Raw genomic sequence first — 20,045 nt, forward strand, 5'->3', positions numbered from 1 at the left:
GGCTCTACGTTTGACTGCAGCGTCATGGAGTTTGTTGTACCCATAACACCAACGGAGTAACTCATTTTGCTTGTTTGTAAGCAAGGAATCAGAATTAGAATGTGATTTTCATTGAAAAATCCATAGTGACACTTGTGGCGGACAATGTCGCAGTTGGTCTTTTTTCGGGATTCTGCTCTTTTCCTATATTAGGTACTACATTATTCCGTCAACATTTCTCCTTTTATCATCATTCCATACGTTATCTCTAACACCAGATGCCGTGGCACGGATGGGACTGACTTTGCTCGAAACCTGGGTACGCAGCAAACTTTAGTGTAGTTAGCTGGTGTGGGTTTGAATGATTGTAGTTTGTAGTGATGGGGTGTGATTTGAAGACCTGTGATTTTTTCGATGTGACAGGTTTGTCGCTGGTTCCGATTGTGACTACAGTTTCAAAATCACAGCTCCGAGAAATGTTTATCTCTGACTGATATGTAACTTATAGCGATGGCGACCGATGTACGTATGTGACAGCTCCAGAGTCCAGACAATTGCAAGTCAGAAGATTAACTTGAAGGTCAACATAACTGTGATCTATTTAAGTTTTGTCCCACTCAAAATTTTAACGTCGGCAACTCTTTGATATTGAACCTACAATGCACTCGCTGTATTCTTCCACCAATGATTTATCTAATCATTCGTAAACATTGTTTAGCGAATATACACCCAAACATCGTTGTAACACAGTTCAGAGCGTGTTTTGATTTTAGTATACTCGCCGTACTGAGCACCATTGTTATAAGATAGGGATGTCAAAGCGCATGCACTGCGTACTCTGAAGAACCCCACATTTCCATAAGAGCGATGATTGTACTTTGTTTACTAAAAGGTGAACCTTGTTGGATTTGTATTGCTTGCAGTATGAGCATGTAATGCAGGCGCTTTGACATGCCTGATATAAGATATGACACCGGTATGTCAATTCAATTCAATTCAATTCGCAAAAGAGCGATGAACATAACATCTGTCAGCTCGTGATGAGAGACATTCACAATCGCCAAGAATCATACGAACACAAAAATCACACTGTGACAAAATCGCTATTATCTGTCACAGCGATTTTTCCGGAGTTGTCACAGTTTGGAGCTGTGAAGGCAAAACGCTGTCACATCCCACCTCTACTAGCTTGAGGGTTGATGCAACAGATCTAATAAGGCCGCAGTGCTGGGTCTTAGTGCCCTCTCTTTCAAATTCAATTGAATTAGGCCTAATTCAATTGCTGAACATTTTCCAAACGAGTTTCGGGGTTTGGAACTATATAATGAAAGCGACATGGTCACGTTCCTGGAAGCCGATAAGTCTTTTGACAAACAAACTGTAGCCACAATTCCGTTGCCTGGTAACTAAAGGAACATAAACATTAGCTCTTTAAAAACGCACAAAATTGGTGCGCATGATTGCCACCTGCACTACTCTCCGCCCCCTCTCCCGCGTCCAGACGTCCACTGAAACTGACCAGCAAGTCACAGTGGAAGGGGCGCGGGGAGAACCCGAGTGGGAAGGACGCTTCAATTATTCACCCAAGCAACGTCGATTCTACTCCGACCTCCCCAATCGAGTGAACGATTTTCGTGAGTGTTTCAGTTGACCAGAAGACACTGGCACAACAAGGAAGATTAACGCCTGTGACGAGTGGATACGAGAAGCGTACCTGTGGCTGCTTATTCTTTTCACAACTGTAGCAGGCGCACCGTGTAATATCCACGTAGAATTGTGTCGCATAGCTAGGAGCTAGATTCTTTTCAACAACTGCACACTAAAGAAATATTCCACTCTATTCTGTGCAGTTCTATGGCAACTATAAAAAGAAGAAAGCAAGTGAAGTATGATAACAAAGAGGAAATGAGCTGAACTTTATGTGTGTGTTATGGATTCCGATTCTATAGGATTAGATAAGAGACAATGTAGGTATTTTGCGAGATGAAAAACTGAGGAGAGGATGAAGTTGCCCAGGCGTAAAGTGAGATTTGGACACGTGTGTTTATCAAGTGAAAGACAACAGAAACTACAGTGATAAGTGAAATCAACTGTCCAGTGGAAGCCGCCCTACGAGTCAAAAATAGTACGGAAGCTTTCACCGGACTATGGGCATCTGTTTGGACACAGGTATGGCAGTATGCTTTTCATTAAAATTAATGTAGGCGCATCGTTAACTGAACGGTTAAAGCTTCGGCTTTACACGCTCGTAACTCGGATTCGGATCCCGGTGGGTCCAGTGGAATTTTATTTATGGTGGATGAAGACGATGATTAGATTTTCGCGGTATACTCTCGTTTCCCCTACCGACATTCCACCAATGCTCTACTAATTAGCATTATCGTCGTCATGCCGTACTAGGCCTACGTGGTTCGCCTCATTTGGTGAACCGAAGGCAAGCTGAGAGCGGTTGCAAAAAGAATTAAGAGCTTTGACTCGTCACTCTTAGATGGGAACGCTTGTGTGAATGAAGCATACTCGCCATTAAAAAGCAATGTAGTTTAAAGCCCCTCCGGTTAAAGACTGTGAGGTATTACAGTAATTGTATCAGATTTGAACTAACGTGCTATTAAGAATCAACAAAACAAATTTTTGTCAAGTCTACAATAGTCTTAATAGTCGGTCCTACGTTCGTCAACATATAGACTGTCATAATAAACGTTATTCTTACTGTAATCAGCCTAATTCTTTTATGTTACTTTAAGTGCTTGGAAACTTTGTTACGAACGCCAACTTTCTCATACTTGCTTTTCATTGTTTCAATGATTCCCTTACTCATTCTATGAATTGTGAGTACAGTAGGTTAAGTATACGGATAAACTAACGAGAAAATATATGCTCTCCGTACATTTCAATATGTAATAAAGCGTCAGGGGAAAATTATTTATTCAGACATTGCCTTTCCTTTTGGGGGAGGGGGCAAGTTTATATCTCATTAAATTTAAACTAAAAACGAAAAGCCTGTTCAAGAAATCTAGCGTGAGATAGGCCTACATCTCCAGGTAACATTCAGAAGTGTGTGAATAAACCGTAAAGTTAAAAAAAAAAAATGGATATAAGTGGTATAGGTTTCTATACTTTGTTATACATTTAAGAGAAATCGTGTACGCTTTTATGTGAATTGTATTTGTCAGCACACAGACACACATATATATTATTAACAGAATTGTAATAGATTTGTGAGCTGTGAGGAACGTCGTACTGACAACACGATACATTTATTTTGGTTGAATAATCGTTCACTTCTGCTGAGGCATGTGAACCTGAGGTTAGCAGCCGACTTATGGGCCTTGGCCCTTTATGGCTGTTCCCACGACGGAATAATAGACATGTAGTAACATTTTATAATATGGCATACAGTGCACTTATCGGTGACTAAATTAGTTTTTTTTTAAGGAAAGACCATGATAGACCAGACTAGATAAAACCAGACATATGGTTACTTTTAAGACTATAAAAATCCCTGTTCATTGGTTAATATAAATAAACACATAATGTACAATTGTACGAAAAACCAGTACTTCAGGTAGATGATTTTGGACTTCACGTATCCTAACTTACAAATGTAACTCTTTCCACAATAGTTTAAATAAACGTTTTAATGATGTATTTTTGATATCAAAATATAAATTGTTTGGCAATATAGTATAGTATAGTATAGTGTAGTGTAGTATGGGATGGAGTGGTATGGTATGGTATGGTATAGTATGGTAGAGCAGGGTAGGGTAGGATAGGGTAGGGTAGAGTAGAGTAGAGTATTAATATGAGTATTGTATTAGTATAGTACAGTATAGTATGGTATAGTATAGTATAGTATAGTATAGTATAGTGTAGTATAGTAGAGTAGAGTATTAGTATTAATATAGTATAGTATAGTAGAGTAGAGTATTAGTATTAGTATTAGTGTAGTATAGTATAGTATACTGTAGTATAGTGTTGTTGTTATTTAGTCAACTGTACGAAAACAGGTCTGAGCCACACAAGTGATATCAAGAAGGCACCACTTATGATTCTATGATTCAACTAGGGCAGGAGATAATGGGGTAGAGTGGCCAGTTCCTTTCCCCCTCCATTGCATACATCACCGACTAGCTACATATTACACTAGTCAGACTTCAGATGCATACAAACAATTGTTTTTCCTCAGACACATCTCGTCAAGTGAGATGTACTGCCTGATAATAGATGTATTGTACATATAAGCTAGAACCTCAATCAGAGGATTTATAGTATAGTATAGTATAGTACAGTATAGTATAGTATAGTATAGTATAGTATAGTATAGTATAGTATAGTATAGTATAGTATAGTATAGTATAGCATGGTATAGTACAGTATAGTATAGTATAGTATAGTATAGTATAGTATAGTATAGTATAGTATAGTATAGTATATTATAGTATATTTCATACTCAGTTTTTGAGAGTTTGACTGTTTAGATTTGTTTAAAGGAGTTGAATTTTTAGTATTAATTATATCATTATAGAGGGAAAAATCATCTCATTATATAAAGAAAGTCTTCCATTTTTGTGTTGCCTCTTATCTTACACGTCTATGTCTATTTTTGATCCTGCGTCTATTAGTCTATTGTGTGTACTAGTGTCGTGCATTTCAAGAGCTATGTTCGGTTCAAGTTTGTCGAGCGTGATAAGAAACGAAGTTTGCTTTGAAGCAGCAGATCTATCCAGCTCGCTCAAATCTGCCCCTTCAAGCTCGCTGGCCTCTCCTAGCCTCCCCTCCCATCCCTTCATGTTTTTAGCTGCGTAAGGATTTTAGAACAAATCTTGTGTAGTTTATAAAGATGTAAGGACAAAATTATCATTAAACCTCGGCAGAAATATAGGTCAAGGAAAGGTATTTTCGTGATATAGGTATATTCGTGATAATTTTCGCAAAAGCTTTCAAGAACATTTAATATTAGAACATAAAAATTTGCTCCTACGCTCGGGATCGAACCCGAGTCCTTGGGTTAACGTACCAAGCGCTCTCACCAGTGAGCTACGCCGAAGTCCGATCCACAACCCGAATCGAACTCCACTCCTTCAGTGTTTTTCCCTTTGTGGCCTAACTCCAAGTTGGGCATGTACGTTAACATTTTATTAAGTCAACTGCCATTATACAAGGAGCACACTCAGTTGAGTGACTTGATGGCAGGGAGTTAGGCCGCAAAAGGAAAAACGCTCAAGGAGAGGAGTTCGATCCGGTGCTGTGGATTGGACTTCGGCGTAACTCAATGGTGAGAGCGCTTGTTACGTAAAACTAAGCAGCCGGGTACGATTCCCGGCGCCGGAGCGAATATTTCTCCTGTAATATTAATTGTTACCATAACAGATATAGGTATACTGTAGGACCAAACAAATAATAATCTTTAGTAAATCTCATGAACATGCCTACTGTAGAAAATAGTTTTAGCGTCTGCTAGTAATACTGTATTGTTTCACGGATGGCGAAACATGATTGATTTCATCTTTGTTTGTGCTGGCCATGACAGAAAGTTGTACTGTACGTTGCGTATTTTCTTAAGAATTTTAGTAGTGTTTGAACTGTTTGTAGTGTTGCAGTGATTACTATGCACATATTTAAAGTAGGAAGTCTATACTTTTACTATACTGTAGTACTTGAGTCCCTCTAACTGTACATATATTTTAATTACATTACTGATGTTAATGGCGTCAATTAAGCTCAGGAAATGAATGCGATTTCTTAGCTTTCTTCTCGTGAAAGTGACGGCGGCCGAAAAAGCCTCAGTATTTCGCCCACAGCAAGGTTTCTGTACCTTTGCCAGAAAAACTTATTTCAAGAAAATTATTATCCAGAAATCGTACTTCAATTCTATTTGTTTTATTAATTTAGTGCCTATCACGAAATTACCTACCCTATTTTGATTTTAGGTTTAACATAGAAAAAAAGAGAATTAAATACAGGAAATACGGTGCAATCAACTTATTGCAGCCGCCAAAATGGTGAGGGAACAGAAAGTATCTAGTTATAAAGCTACAAAAAAAAATGGATGTGTCATTCATGGAGTTCACTCAAAGATTTCATAAGAAGAAATCATTGTAATAAAAATCGGACTCCTAAATTAGGAAGGCATTTTGCTCTTACATCTGATATGGAAGTACGGCTGTATATTAATTATATGATGGTGGATCGGAAAGTAATACACAATAATAAAAAAAACATTTAAAAGGTAAACAAAACTAAAAAATACACAAATGAACTCTCATTTTTGAGCTACTTTTCTACATAGGCGCCAAGTTTCTCAACACATTTCTCCCATCGTGGTACCAGTTTCAGTATACCCTGTTCGTAGAAGTACGTTCGGTTGGAGTATAGCCATAGCAATCTGCGGACAGTTGATTGCATTTCTGCGTCGGTCGCAAAGCGATGGTCTGCCAGGAATTTCTTTATGGGACCAAACAGATGAAAGTCCGACGGTGAAAGATCTGGACTGTATAGCAAATGCTGGAGCACCTCCCAAACAAATGTGTTGATTTTCTCACGAACAGAAGCCGCAACATTGGGGCGAGTATTGCCATGAAGAATTTGACATCGTCAGCATTAATGTTACGGCGTTTGTCACGAAGGGCACGACGCAACATTACCAAAGTTTGAATGTAGGCTGCAGCATTCACAGCGGTCTCGTGTTTAGCAAAGTCCACCAACAAAACATCATCCATATCCCAGAACAATATCACAAGCACTTTCTTTGCAGATTACGTCACTTTGAAATTTTTCTTTGCTGGGGAAGAAGCATGTTTCCACTCCATAGAGGCCTGCTTTGTTTCGGGCGTGTAGGCACCCAGCGGACACTAACTTTATGAAATTTCAATGTTTCATGCACGATATCGTACACCACACCGTATGAAATGTTGCTGAGATAAGTTTCGCAGTTATATCCGCCGGTCGTTCAAAATTGCCACCTCAATGCCTGTGACATTCCGCTGGGTTGCAGCTGTTACCGGCCGCCCGGAACGTGGAGAATCACAAAGGTTCTCACTGCCGTCTGAGAAGAATGCGCACCACCTGGAAATATTGCTGCAGTCCATACAGTCTTCCCCGTACAGCCACACATGTCCCTGATGATTTCACTTGGGTTATGTCCTTTAACCCACAAAAATGGCACAACACTTCGCTGCTCTTCACAAGTTGACGATAGTAACATGCGCGTCATCTTTGTTGCGTATTTCACGCACACGATTCTCTCGCTAGAGCTGCACATGCAAAACTAATTGTATCTGTAGTATTGTGGGTTCCTTTCCGATCCACCCTATTATACAAATGCAAGAGTTGGGATTTGGCTTGACTTTGCCAACTATGAAAGTGGCACGCCAAGTGGCCAGGATTATCGGGCTCGTATATTTGTTAAATGCAGTTAGCGAAAGTGCCAGGTAATGATGGTGGTTTCATTTTAACCCATATCTGCCTAGTGACGCGTTTTCACAACAGTCTGCATTAGCTATTTTTCTGCAAAAATGCAAAGGCATGAATTATAAAATTAACTTTTATTTAATTGCTGTGTATACTAGAAGAATCAAAGGAGCCTGCAGCACAATAATTAACTTCCATTTAAATTTCATGTGGCGGTGGAAAAATTATGAAAATATTCAACAAAAAAAAGTCTTGGGCATAAATGGGTTAAATAGAGATACAATATCACAATAAAGGCTCCTAAAAATCTTACTGCCAAGAACTCACAAGAGTCGTAAATGTGTTTATGTTTCATATTTTGTTCTTTGTTTAATGTTTTTAATTTTATTAGCCCTAAAATGTTTTAGAGACTGTTGTCCGGACGATCTGTTATTTTTACATCAACAGTCCCCGTAAAATTTTCAAATTAATCAAAATAGGCCTATATCTACTTAACGGTTATAAATGTAATTAATAATTATATATAATAAATTTTCAGTCAAATACACTTTTCAGTTTGTGAGGTCAGATAATCTGTTACATCACAATATTTAATACAAAGTCACTAATATTTTCGACTTTAAAAAGTCATCAACAGGTGCATGAGATGCAAACAATTTTAAATTAGGTGATAGTTGATCTAACAATTAATGATATAGTAAGTAATGCACGTGCTGGCATTCACAAGTATATAAGTTTCGTGCCTCTTGAGGTAAACTGTACATGGTAAAGCTGAACACTGATGCTACGTTCTCGTATGTATATAAAACAAGGAGAAGGCACAGCATGATATTAACCTTATACAATTAAGGCTAAATATTCTCATTAGGTCATATCATTAAAATTAAATTTGTACAATTTGATATTAACTATGTTAAAATGTTATATATATAATGTATAAATTTAAAAGGGATGGAAAAAGCTGTGATGCAAATGCTGTTGGTAGGAGAGCACGCAGTCTAATTCGTAGTGGTGAATGCCATATTTGTATAGTTGTTCAGTTGTTTACGTCCAGACAACATTTGCATCACAGCTTTTTCCATCCCTTTTAAATTTATACATTATATATATAACATTTTAACATAGTTAATATCAAATTGTACAAATTTAATTTTCATGACATGACCTAATGAGAATACTTAGCCTTTAATTGTATAAGGTTAATATCATGCTGTGCCTTCTCCTTGTTTTATACACATACGAGAACCTAGCATCAGTGTTCAGCTTTACCATGTACAGTTTACCTCAAGAGGCACGAAACTTATATACTTGTAAATGCCAGCACGTGCATTACTTACTATATCATTAATTGTTAGATCAACTATCACCTAATTTAAAATTGTTTGCATCTCATGCACCTGATGATGACTTTTTAAAGTCGAAAATATTAGTGACTTTGTATTAAATATTGTGATGTAACAGATTATCTGACCTCACAAACTGAAAAGTGTATTTGACTGAAAATTTATTACATATAATTATTAATTGCATTCACAATTTTCTGAACCAACATGTCTTTAAAAAAAAAAAAGTTATAAATGTGTTTATGTTTCATATTTTAGTCTTTGTTTCATGTGTTGTTCCTTATAGAGCTTAATAGGCCTATACATTATTTCAAAGACAGTAGTCTAGAATTTTTTTTTTCATGAACAATTCTATGAACTGTTAAAACTGATGAAATATTCTATATCACTGAAATACCTTTATTGGCTTGCATAAATAAGATGTCAACAAATAGTTTAGTGTTTAAAATCACTATTGTGAATTTATATACATTAGGCCTAATATGACATAACTATGTATTCCTTTCATTCACGAAATTGGCTTACCACTATCACGAAATTAGATACCCCTCTCACGAAATTATCTACCAAAAACGCACATTTTCAATCCCATTTTCTATTAATACAGTAATTAAAATTAAAAAATAGAATATACACCTTTCTGTTATATATTTTGTTACAATAATGCCGTAGAAATAGAAAAATATAGTACAATTCCCAAAATTGGGGGAAAAAACTAGCCATAATATTAAAAACATCACGAAAATACCTTTCCTTACCCTACGTACATATAGGTATATCACATTTTGTTTTACGATTATATGACAGTTTGTACTATACCAATTATCACTGCGCAACAATGAAAATGTTTCGGGCTCAAAAATAGCTAATTCTTATGTATTTCCACCTGCTGAATTAAAAAATCACCATAAAAGTGACAGATTAGCTCTTGCTTTGGAGATAAAGTGACATTTCTTTTTTTAGAGTCAACATTTTCAGTTTGGGGGAAATTTGGGGAAAATTTTGTTTTGGGAGTTGGCACACCTGTCAAATAACAAAAAACAAATGTTCTTCAGCTGTTTGTAACTTACAAACATAGATATTGTTCCTGTGACTGTGCAATTCATATTGTTTCTGCTGTAATGAATGCAGAATTTCTCGTTTGGAAGTGTTTTTAAAGTGTAAAATTTGTAAAAATGCCACGAAAATTGTGTGTTTGAAGTAGAAAATGAAGACATTGTGGAACAAGAAGAAGAATCCAACAAGCCTTCCACATCCCATGACCCTGATTTTGAGGAAAACAGATGATAAACCGCACAGACTGAGTCAAGCGGAATTGAGTGATCTCATTAGAGACCTTGACCTGTCAAAGGAGAAGTCAGAAATTCTAGGGTCTAGACTACAGCAATGGAATCTTCTCGAACGTGATGTCAGGTTCTCACAGTACAGACAACGTCACAGGGATCTGCTTCCCTTTTTTGAGAAGAAAAACAATCTTGTTGTTTGCTGCGACATTAATGGCTTAATGAAATGTTTGAATTTGAACCATGATCCAACTGAATAGATGCTATTCATAGACTCCACCAAGCTTAGTTTGAAAGCTGTATTACTTCACAATGGCAACCGTCTTTCTTCTATTTCTGTTGGTCATGCAGTTCACATGAAGGAGACTTATGCAGATATGACAGCCGTCTTCGACTCAATCAAATATCATGAACACAAGTGGAAAATCTGTGGTGATCTAAAACTCATTGCTGTACTCCTAGGAATGCAACTGGGGTACACAAAATATTGGTGCTTTTTATGTAGTTGGGACAGCAGGGATAGGAAATCACATTACATTCAAGTAGACTGGCCTGCAAGAAATCTTAACCCTAGCGAGAAAAATGTCGTTCCCGAGTCTCTCGTTGATCCAAAAGATGATCTTCTTACACCCCTGCATATTAAGCTGGGTTTGATGAAACATTTTGTCAAAGGTATGAACCAAGAAGGACAGGCCTTTAAGTACGTAAGAGAGAAATTTCCGAAATTAAGTGATGCCAAAGTTAAGGAAGGTATTTTTTTCGGGCCACAAATTCGGGAACTTGTAAAGGATCCTTCATTTGATCAAGTTTTGGAGAGGTAAGAAAAGGAAGCTTGAGAGGCCTTCAAAGATTTTTAGGCAAAAAAAGAGATGATAACTACACTCAGTTGGTGACTGTGCTCCTGCAAAATTGCCATCAATTCGGATGCAACATGTCCCTTAAAATCCATTTTCTCCATTCCCAGCTAGACTTTTTCCCTCCTAGTTGTGCAGTTATCAGTGATGAATACGGAGAAAGATTCAATCAGGATATTTCTGTTATGGAACAAAGCTATCAGGGCCGTTGAAATGAAACAATGCTTGCGGATTACTGCTGGTCTTTGTGTAGGGATGCTCCGGAACTCACAAGAGGCAAGCTAAAAGACGACGATCTCATGAAGCCACCACATGATTCTCTTCAGACCCAAACATCTGCTCTTCCATCAATTTAGTACTCTTAGAATGTAACTGCCATTAAAAAAAATTCAAATTCACTTTCAGTGTTGTTGGCATATGTAATTAAAATGTATCGTTTTCTCTTAATCCGTTAAACTGAAATACTTCCACCTATTGTGTATCACAGAAACTAGAGCTAAGAAAATTTTTTCATTGTCATATTCGTTTTTCTCAACCCAAATATAGTAAGAATTGTCTCATGAAGTGCAGGAAACATTAAAAAAATGTTTTTTTTTTTTGTTGACCAGTGAATTATCGACAGAAAGTAGCTATAATTGCATTCTTGACACATTTACTTACTTATGGCTTTTAAGGAACCTGGAGGTTCATTGTCACCCTCACATATGCCCGCCATCGGTCCCTATCCAGAGCAAGATTATTCCAGTCTCTATCATCATATCCCACCTCCCTCAAATCCATTTTAATATTATCCTCCCATCTGCGTCTCGGCCTCCTGAAAGATCTCTTTCCCGCTGACCCCCCAACTAACACTCTATATGCATTTCTGGATTCGCCCATACGTACTACATGCCCTGTTCATCTCAAACGTCTGGATTTAATATTCCTAATTATCAATATTTAAGGAGAAAAATTCGCTACGGCGCCGGGGATCGAACCAGGGTCCTTGGTTCTACGTACCAAGCGCTCTGACCACTGAGCTACGCCGAATTCAATCCACAGCACTGGACCGAACCCTCCTCCCTTAATGTTTCCCTTTGTGGCCTAACTCCAAGTTAGGCACATATGTTGACGTATATGTCCAATGTCAACTGCCATTATACTAGGAGCGCACTCAGCTGAGTGACTTGTTTGGCCGGGATTCCGCAGTTACGTGCACAGTAATCTGTACAAATATATGCACTACAGCTATGCAGCTTTTCTCCTTAAATATTGATTGTCAATATTACAGATATTATTCTGCAGGACCAATTAATAAATCTATAATATTCCTAATTATGCCAGGTGAAGAGTACAATGCGTGCTGTTCTGCGTTGTGTAACTTTCTCCATTCTCCTGTAACTTCACCCCTCTCTGCCCCAAATATTTTCCTAAGAACCTTATTCTCAAACACCCTTAATCTCTGTTCCTCTGAAAATGAGAATCCAAGTTTCACAACCATACAGAACAACCAGTAATATAACTGTTTGATAAATTCTAACTTCCAGAATTTTTGACAGGAGACTAGATGACAAAAACTTTTCTACCGAATAATAACATGCATTTCCCATATTTATTCTGCGTTTAATTCTTGACATGATATTCAAATTAATTCTTAACATAATATTCATGTAACTCACAGTTGATCTGTAACAATAGATGCATGACTACTCGGATGATTATAGTATTATAACATTGAACACATAATATAACATAAATTGTACGAGTCCATAGAAATAAATGATTTAATTTTCATACTACACATCATTATAACTTATAATATTCAACCTGTTAATAAATGAAATATTTGACGTCATTTTCATACTACACATAATTCGTTGTAGCTTGCAATATCCGACCTGAGAATAAATAAGTTTATTTCGTTTTTATAATACACATAATAAACTTACTGTACCCTACTTTTTAATAAACAGAAAAAAAAGATTTCATTTTCATACTATATATAATTACAATTTATACTATCCACTATGCTAATAAAATAGTAATATCCAACATGTTAAATAAATGTTTACATTTTCATAATATTACACATACTTATAATATGCTATCCAGCCTGTTAAATAAATAAATAACTTCATTTTCGTACTATACATGATCGTTGTCCATGACAGACACTATGTACGGTTCATTTTGTACAGTATGGCGAAGTTCGATATCTGCCGATGTTCACTTTGCTGGAGGAGATCTATGATGTCTGTTCACCAATATTATGAAATATTTGCTGTCTTGCTCTCCTATCCTTCCATGCTTTAAACTAGCGTCGTGCATTACAAGCGTTATGTTCTCTTCAAGTTTGTCGAGTATGGCAAAGTTCGATATTCGCCGATGTTCGCTCTGCAGGAAGTCTGTCGTATTTGTTTCACCTTGTTATAAAAAGTTCTCTGTCCTCCACTCTCACCCCTTCACGTTTTAACCGCTTAAGAATGTTAACACATATCTTGCGATCAGTTTGTCATATGAAATAAGAGGAAGTTCTTAAAATCTTGGTTACCGCACTCATATTCTAACTTTGCACGACACTATTTTGAATCGCTTAAGGATTTGAGCACGTATCTTGCGATTAGTTTTCATATGAAATAGGACGAAGCTTGTAATGTTTTGGTTTTCTCCCTCATGTTTGAACATTTCACAATACTAGTCGGTACAATGAACATATGCGTTTTTTCTTTAATAGATTTTGTTTGATTTATTTGTACGCATATTTTCGTAATTGTTTAGTCATATTAATAACAACAAAAATTACCTATACTCATTGCTATGCGTAACTTCGCAAGATATGTCCCTGGCATCCTTATGCAGCTAAAGCATAAAGGCGCAGGGAGAGGAGAAACTAAGGAGAAAGGCACCGAACGTATGTGAGAAAGGAGAAAGGTTGAGCAAACGCAAAGCGAGCTTCGGGTCTATAGAGACTCGGCAAACTTGAGCCGAACATAAGGCCTCTGGCTGGTTTTCAACAGACTCGGGTATTTTAGTTTACATTCTTCATTTTCACGTACTGCTGGATGCCTAAGAAGTAGGGCGAAGTTAGTAGTATCTTGATGTCACCTCCCATGTTCGAACATTGCACGACACTAGTGTGTACGTACAGACAGATTGATTACACGAATACCGACCTAGTCATTATAAGCCTAAATTAACTCAGTAAAAACTGTTAACGTGTTAAAAATCTGTAGAAATTGACGCTCATATCATCAAGCAGTATGATTACTTTAATTGGTACCAATATGACACTGCCTACCAATTTATGACAAGGTTTATCTGAAAATAATTCACGGATCACACTTTTAAATGTCACTAATGTGGAAAACCGCATGCATATATAAGCTCCAAGAACTGCACAAAAAATACAGACATACAAATACGCACACATATGATATCGATTCAGTCAAAAAAGAATTGTGCTACCACATAATTTTAACGTATAATAATAATAATAATAATAATAATAATAATAATAATAATAATAATAATAATAATAATAATAATAATAATCATTATCATGAGTTATGTACGGTATATCTTAGCATTACAAAATAGGAATACGAGTTTAATAAAATTGCTAATGAAATTGATTTATATTAAATACAGTTATATTAGTGCAGTGAAGAATTTCAGCAATATGTTATAGTCTGCATATTTCGCTTTCTAAACGAGTATATACAAAAATTATCACATGGCGTTTTCCTTACACCGCAAGCTCAGCGGCATTTTCTCTTACATTCCTCGCACAGTTGCTGGTTGCTGTTTCTGCTGTAGTAACTTTGGTTTCTAAAAGATGTTTAGTGGGGAATATGTTTATAAACTTTAAAAATTAATATGACACTGCATAGATTGACGAAAATGTCGATATTTCTTCTTACTGTAGCTACCTTTGCAGCATGAGCAACATCCATCTCAATATTTACAGCTGCCTCATAATTCTTTATTATATTTCCTTATGAGTAAATCCAATTGTATCAGAGATCCTGTGGCTTCGGAGACCAGGACGAAGATCCAATTTAACGGCATGTCACTTCGTAAATAAGCACTTCCGACCATTATTGCTTAAGATATATCTGTTTCGATTCCGTACCTTATTCCAAAAGAATTGCCCAGATATTTTTTCTACATTGTGTGCAAAATATGCTGAAAACATATTTAGTTGCAGAGTTTCCAATAAGTTGTAAATTTTGGGGTCCTACTGTGCTAAAATAGGCACGACATTTGTAAACAGAAAATGATGAGTTCATTTCCTGTTTCTGTTCACAGTAACTAACATAAAGCAGATGGAAGAATCTGTCTCTGTATACATTTGGGTCCTTTGATTTTTAATCAACATTATGCTTTAAGCATGGCAATATAGGGGAAGGTTGCCTATATCGTACCACTTTTCAGTCTTTTTTATTTGTTTCGAAATGGGAAGGAATTTTAATTGAATATATTGTTAGACATTCTGACAGTATCATGGGACATAAAATATATATATATTTTTTTTCAGAATTTTTAAATAATTGTGAAATGATTTTAAAAGGCATTATTTAAAACTCTGTGAGCAGTACGATTTATGCGCCCGGTTTCCTAAATCGTACCTAGAGGTTGCTTAAATCGTACCTATTTGTAAAATATATATACAATTTTCAAAATAAGAACTACAACAGAGACAAGCTACCTGACGTCTGTTACAGTGAGTTCAGAAAGAATATGTTGAACCAACTCCTCTTCTATTTCCCGTAGAAAAGCTGTATTCCTCCCGTTGACGGATCCATTAAAGGACGTTCCAGACCTCTCTTCACCTTGCCCATCAAATGTCGCTTGAAAGTCTGCTTTGGAATTTCGTTTTTACGGCAACACTCATTCAATCCCACTGCTCCGGATCGAAATTCATCCAGTACGTTAAGTAAATCACTTGGTTCCCATTTTCCGTATTCTCATTTGCCTATTATCCAGAGCTGTCAAGGTTCCTCATGGTAACTGAGTGCGATCACCGGTCAAGAAGAGTGAAATTCAAGGAAAATCAGTGAGACAACAAATTTCCTTCATATATCCAATTATTTCATAATTAATTAATAGTAAACCACAATTTTTTTATAATGCAAATTATTATTATGTAATATTCATCAATTTTGTGGAATGGAACACAGCACAATATAAGTTAATATATTCCAAATGTTGCACTTAATTGTAAATGATACAAATCTTACTCTTTATTGCAATGTGTTTTATTAAACTGATGCGTTGCGTTCTTAGCATTAGCCACCACTTCCTTTGTGGCATAGGTCAGAGATGGCCACTTTCACGGTCAAGACAGGTAACAATGTACAATCCACGTTCAATGAAGGTCTAAATGCTGTTTTATTTTCCTTATCACAGAAAAACACGTTCTTCGTCAGAATTAGAATATGGAATTACCAAAACCAATTTTGCAACCTAAGATAGCTTCTTGTACCTTACTTCTCCATTTGCTAGTTTCATCTGAGATAAATATGCCCAAATTACATCCATTCGGTGAATGTATCGACTTACTTACACCTCATCTTGAATTCAGCACTTTCTCATACATCTTCAGGGATAGTGTCTTGTTTTAAAATTTTGTAATCCACAAATGCGTGAGATTTCAGCTCGCGTACGTGTGAGCGTGAGATCAGCCTCAAATCGATGTCTCACCCACAATGCTTGAGACTTGGCAGATCTGAATTATCTATTCTGAAATTTAAAAAATTTATGCACCTAACGTTATTTGTTCACGTTGCCAAAATCGTACTGGTACGATATGAGCAACGTTTTAAAGGTACGATTTAGGAAACTAGCTCTCCTAGCGAACTATTCAGATTGTAACCTAAACAATGCTGTTACAGTGACTATTTTTACCATTTACATAATGCAAACAATCGTATATGTTAGGTGTAATAAAAGACAAGCATTAAATTAACTCAATGTTTCAATAAAAGTTTACGAAAGAGTAACAAAATCTTATATGAGAAATCAGAACTTACTATTAATTACGATTTAATACAGCTGTTGTCTTGGGTAAAAGGCGGGAAACTGAACGAATGTCAGTTTCTATTTGTATTTCATGAAAAATCCCCCAGATGGTCCCTGCATGCAATACTTTCCTCAATATTAATAGTGGTACGATTTCGGCTACTTTCCCCTAAGATAGAATCATTTGAAAAAGAAACATGTACAGTACTATATTATATATGCTAATATATGTATGTAGGTGAAAATGCATAATGAAATCACATGTGTTTAAGAGACAATTTTCACAACATCGTAAGCGAACGTTCATTGGTCTACCTCAGATATAAGAACTGTGGAAAAAGCGTTTATCAAAAATCGAAAAAATTAATTCTAGATATATTACATTATTATACACTCCAGTCAATGATCGGTAAAAAGTACTAGGCTTACCCATAATGACAGAATATAAATTCAAAATACCGGGTGTTACTGAAAAATATATATAGAACATTGATTTTATTATTTTTATTTTATTGGGTTATTTTACGACGCTGTATCAACATCTAGGTTATTTAGCGTCTGAATGATATGAAGGTGTTAATGCCGGTGAAATGAGTCCGGGGTCCAGCACCGAAAGTATCCCAGCATTTGCTCGTATTGGGTTGAGGGAAAACCCCGGAAGAAACCTCAACCAGGTAACTTGCCCCGACCGGAATTCGAACCCGGGCCACCTGGTTTCGCAGCCAGACGCGCTGACCGTTACTCCATAGGTGTGGACTAGAAAATTGATTCAGTTAATTTAAGTCAGTTCCCTATAACCATAATACATCAAAATCTTATGCCTATTATCTTCAATTTATATATATATATATATATATAATAATTTTGATTATTCTTTTTTTTTTTTTTTTTTTTTTTTTTTTTTTGGATCCAGAAAAAGATATTTTGTCCATTTATTTTGAAATTTTTTCCGCGTCTTTTAGGATTTCGAAAAAAGAATAATATATTTTTCGTCTTCAACAGCTATTTTCCTGGATTAACCCCCCTTACTACCGTGGGGTTAACGGTGACCCCAGGCATTAAACAAATCGTTCGTATCTCCTTCAAAAAATGTATATATATTTTTTTTCCGTTTTTTTTTTACCTTTATTTATTTTAGGTTAATGACACTCCTGTAAAATATTTCTCGTCTACCATTTTCAGTTTCTGAAATATTGATATAATTACGTCTAGTCCCGCGAGGTCAACATTGACCCCAAAACGACATTTTATGTGGTTTATAATTTATTGCGGACAAACCACTCATAATTAACTCTTATGCTATCTAGTGGCAGATTATAACACTTTTTAGTCCAGTTGTTAATTTTTCGGCAAGATTTCACTAATATTTCAACAATTAACTGCCTTTGTTTTGCGGTCTGAGCGACTATACTACGGCTGCTGTAGGTCTAAATCTGCCCGATCACGAAGTATGAAAATTTGTTAGAACAAAGTGATGCGATTGTGATACTACGTTGTTGGCGAACGATGACCAGAACCTTTATGATGACAATGGGGAGGTTGACGCCATCAAAAGTTTTCAAGACGGTGATGCTTCGAGTAGTTGTTGTGCATCAAGTATCGAGTCCTCGTCTGATGGTGAGGATGAAAATTTTGACTGCTGCTGTGCAACGAATTTTGAAGTCATAGCTCAGGCGCTAGCGCTTTTGCCTGCTGATCCGGATTTGCGCTCGGGCGTCGGTTTGATTCCCGCTTGCGCTAATAACCTGGTTGGGTTCTTTCCGAGGTTTTCCCCAATCCTAAAGCGAATGTTAGGTAATCTATGCCGAATCCTCTGTCTCATCTCTCCAAATATTATTTCGCTATCACCAGTTCCATCGACGCTAGATAACCCAGTAGTTGAATAATTTCATGGGAAAAATTGTTCCGGGGCCGGGTATCGAACCCGGCACCTTTGGCTAAACGCATCAACGTTGTACCCAAGAACTCTATTGAGTCGGTGTCTGGTAGAGTTTCTGGGTAACTCAGTTGGTAGAGCGTTGGTGAGTTTAGCCAAATGTCCCAGTGTTCGTTATCCGGCCACGGAACAATAAAATTTTTCCCTTGAAATTATTGAAACCATCTTCACAGAGAGCTATACTTGAAAGCTAGGTTTGCATAATAGACGTCACTGTTTGTTAACAGAAAATCACAAAAGGTCACACGGAGTTTGTCTGCACTCAATGTTGGTTGCTTGACGTTTTTTCAGCCAACTTTGAGGTCTGTGGATATAAAGGGAGAAATAGAGTCAGCGTCTGGTAGAATTCTTCGGTAGATCAGTTCGTAGAGCGTTGGTATATTTAACCAAAGGTCTCGGGTTCGATACCCGGCCCCGGAATAATTTTTCCCTTGAAATTAATCAAATCAGCTTCACAGGGAGCTATACCTGAAAGCTAAATTTGCAACACAGTAGTTGATGCAGCATCGTTAAATAAGTTAGTAGAAAAAAGTAAGTCTTAGATTTACTGTACAATATCCTAAATTAGAATAAAGTCTTCCAATTTATCAATGCTAGTGCGTGTTGCTATCACTAGGTGCTCTCGGATTCAATTCCCAGTGTTGACTGGAATAATAATTGCGGTGGATAAAATCGGAAGGTTAGGACTTTTATTGGGGCACTTCTGTTGACCGAAAACATTCAAGCAGGTACTCAAGTTGTGCAAAGATTACATGTCAAGATCATTTGATATGCAAACAATATAGTAATTGATTGGAGAAGTCCTTCGAACCACATGTGAAAAATGTTTGAAAACTGTATTACCTCTCTACACATCAGTATCAATAACTGTATAAAAATGTTAATTTTGTAGTTATAATTATTTTATGAAGAAATTATGGCGAAAACAATGGCTGAAGACTAATTTTGTGTATAAATTCAATTTTGAAAATGTAAGTTTTTTTTTCGATTTCTTAATACTGGGGTCAGCTTTGACCCCATGGTATTCAGTGTTAGAAAAATGTCTGGTAGTACGTGGGTTAAACAGGCAGGTCGATGATGATTAGAGACTGGTTTTTCAGGCATTAAAAAGATAGGAAATGGTAGGAAAAAAGTTAGGTACCTTCCTAAAATATGTAATATAGGCAGTAAAAAAAAAGACATTTATACATTTAAGCAGCAATGTTATTTGCAAAGAAAAATCACAAAAATACTAGACTCG

The 20,045-nt window shown here is 36.5% G+C and overlaps 1 protein-coding gene across 2 annotated transcripts in view; it reads left to right on the top strand.

Annotated features, from left to right (window-relative positions):
- The first annotated feature begins 1,526 nt into the window (after positions 1–1,526).
- LOC138705787 (adenylate kinase isoenzyme 5) overlaps positions 1,527–20,045 on the top strand; it is a 426,744-nt gene continuing 408,225 nt past the window's right edge. For both annotated transcript variants that reach the window (XM_069834426.1, XM_069834427.1), the window contains exon 1: positions 1,527–2,148. In XM_069834426.1, coding sequence (XP_069690527.1) covers positions 2,127–2,148 — 22 coding nt within the window. In that variant the 5' untranslated portion in view covers positions 1,527–2,126. The remainder of the gene's footprint in view (positions 2,149–20,045) is intronic.

Source organism: Periplaneta americana, chromosome 9, assembly GCF_040183065.1.
Source record: "Periplaneta americana isolate PAMFEO1 chromosome 9, P.americana_PAMFEO1_priV1, whole genome shotgun sequence".
In the NCBI taxonomy this organism is placed as follows: Eukaryota; Metazoa; Arthropoda; class Insecta; order Blattodea; family Blattidae; genus Periplaneta; species Periplaneta americana.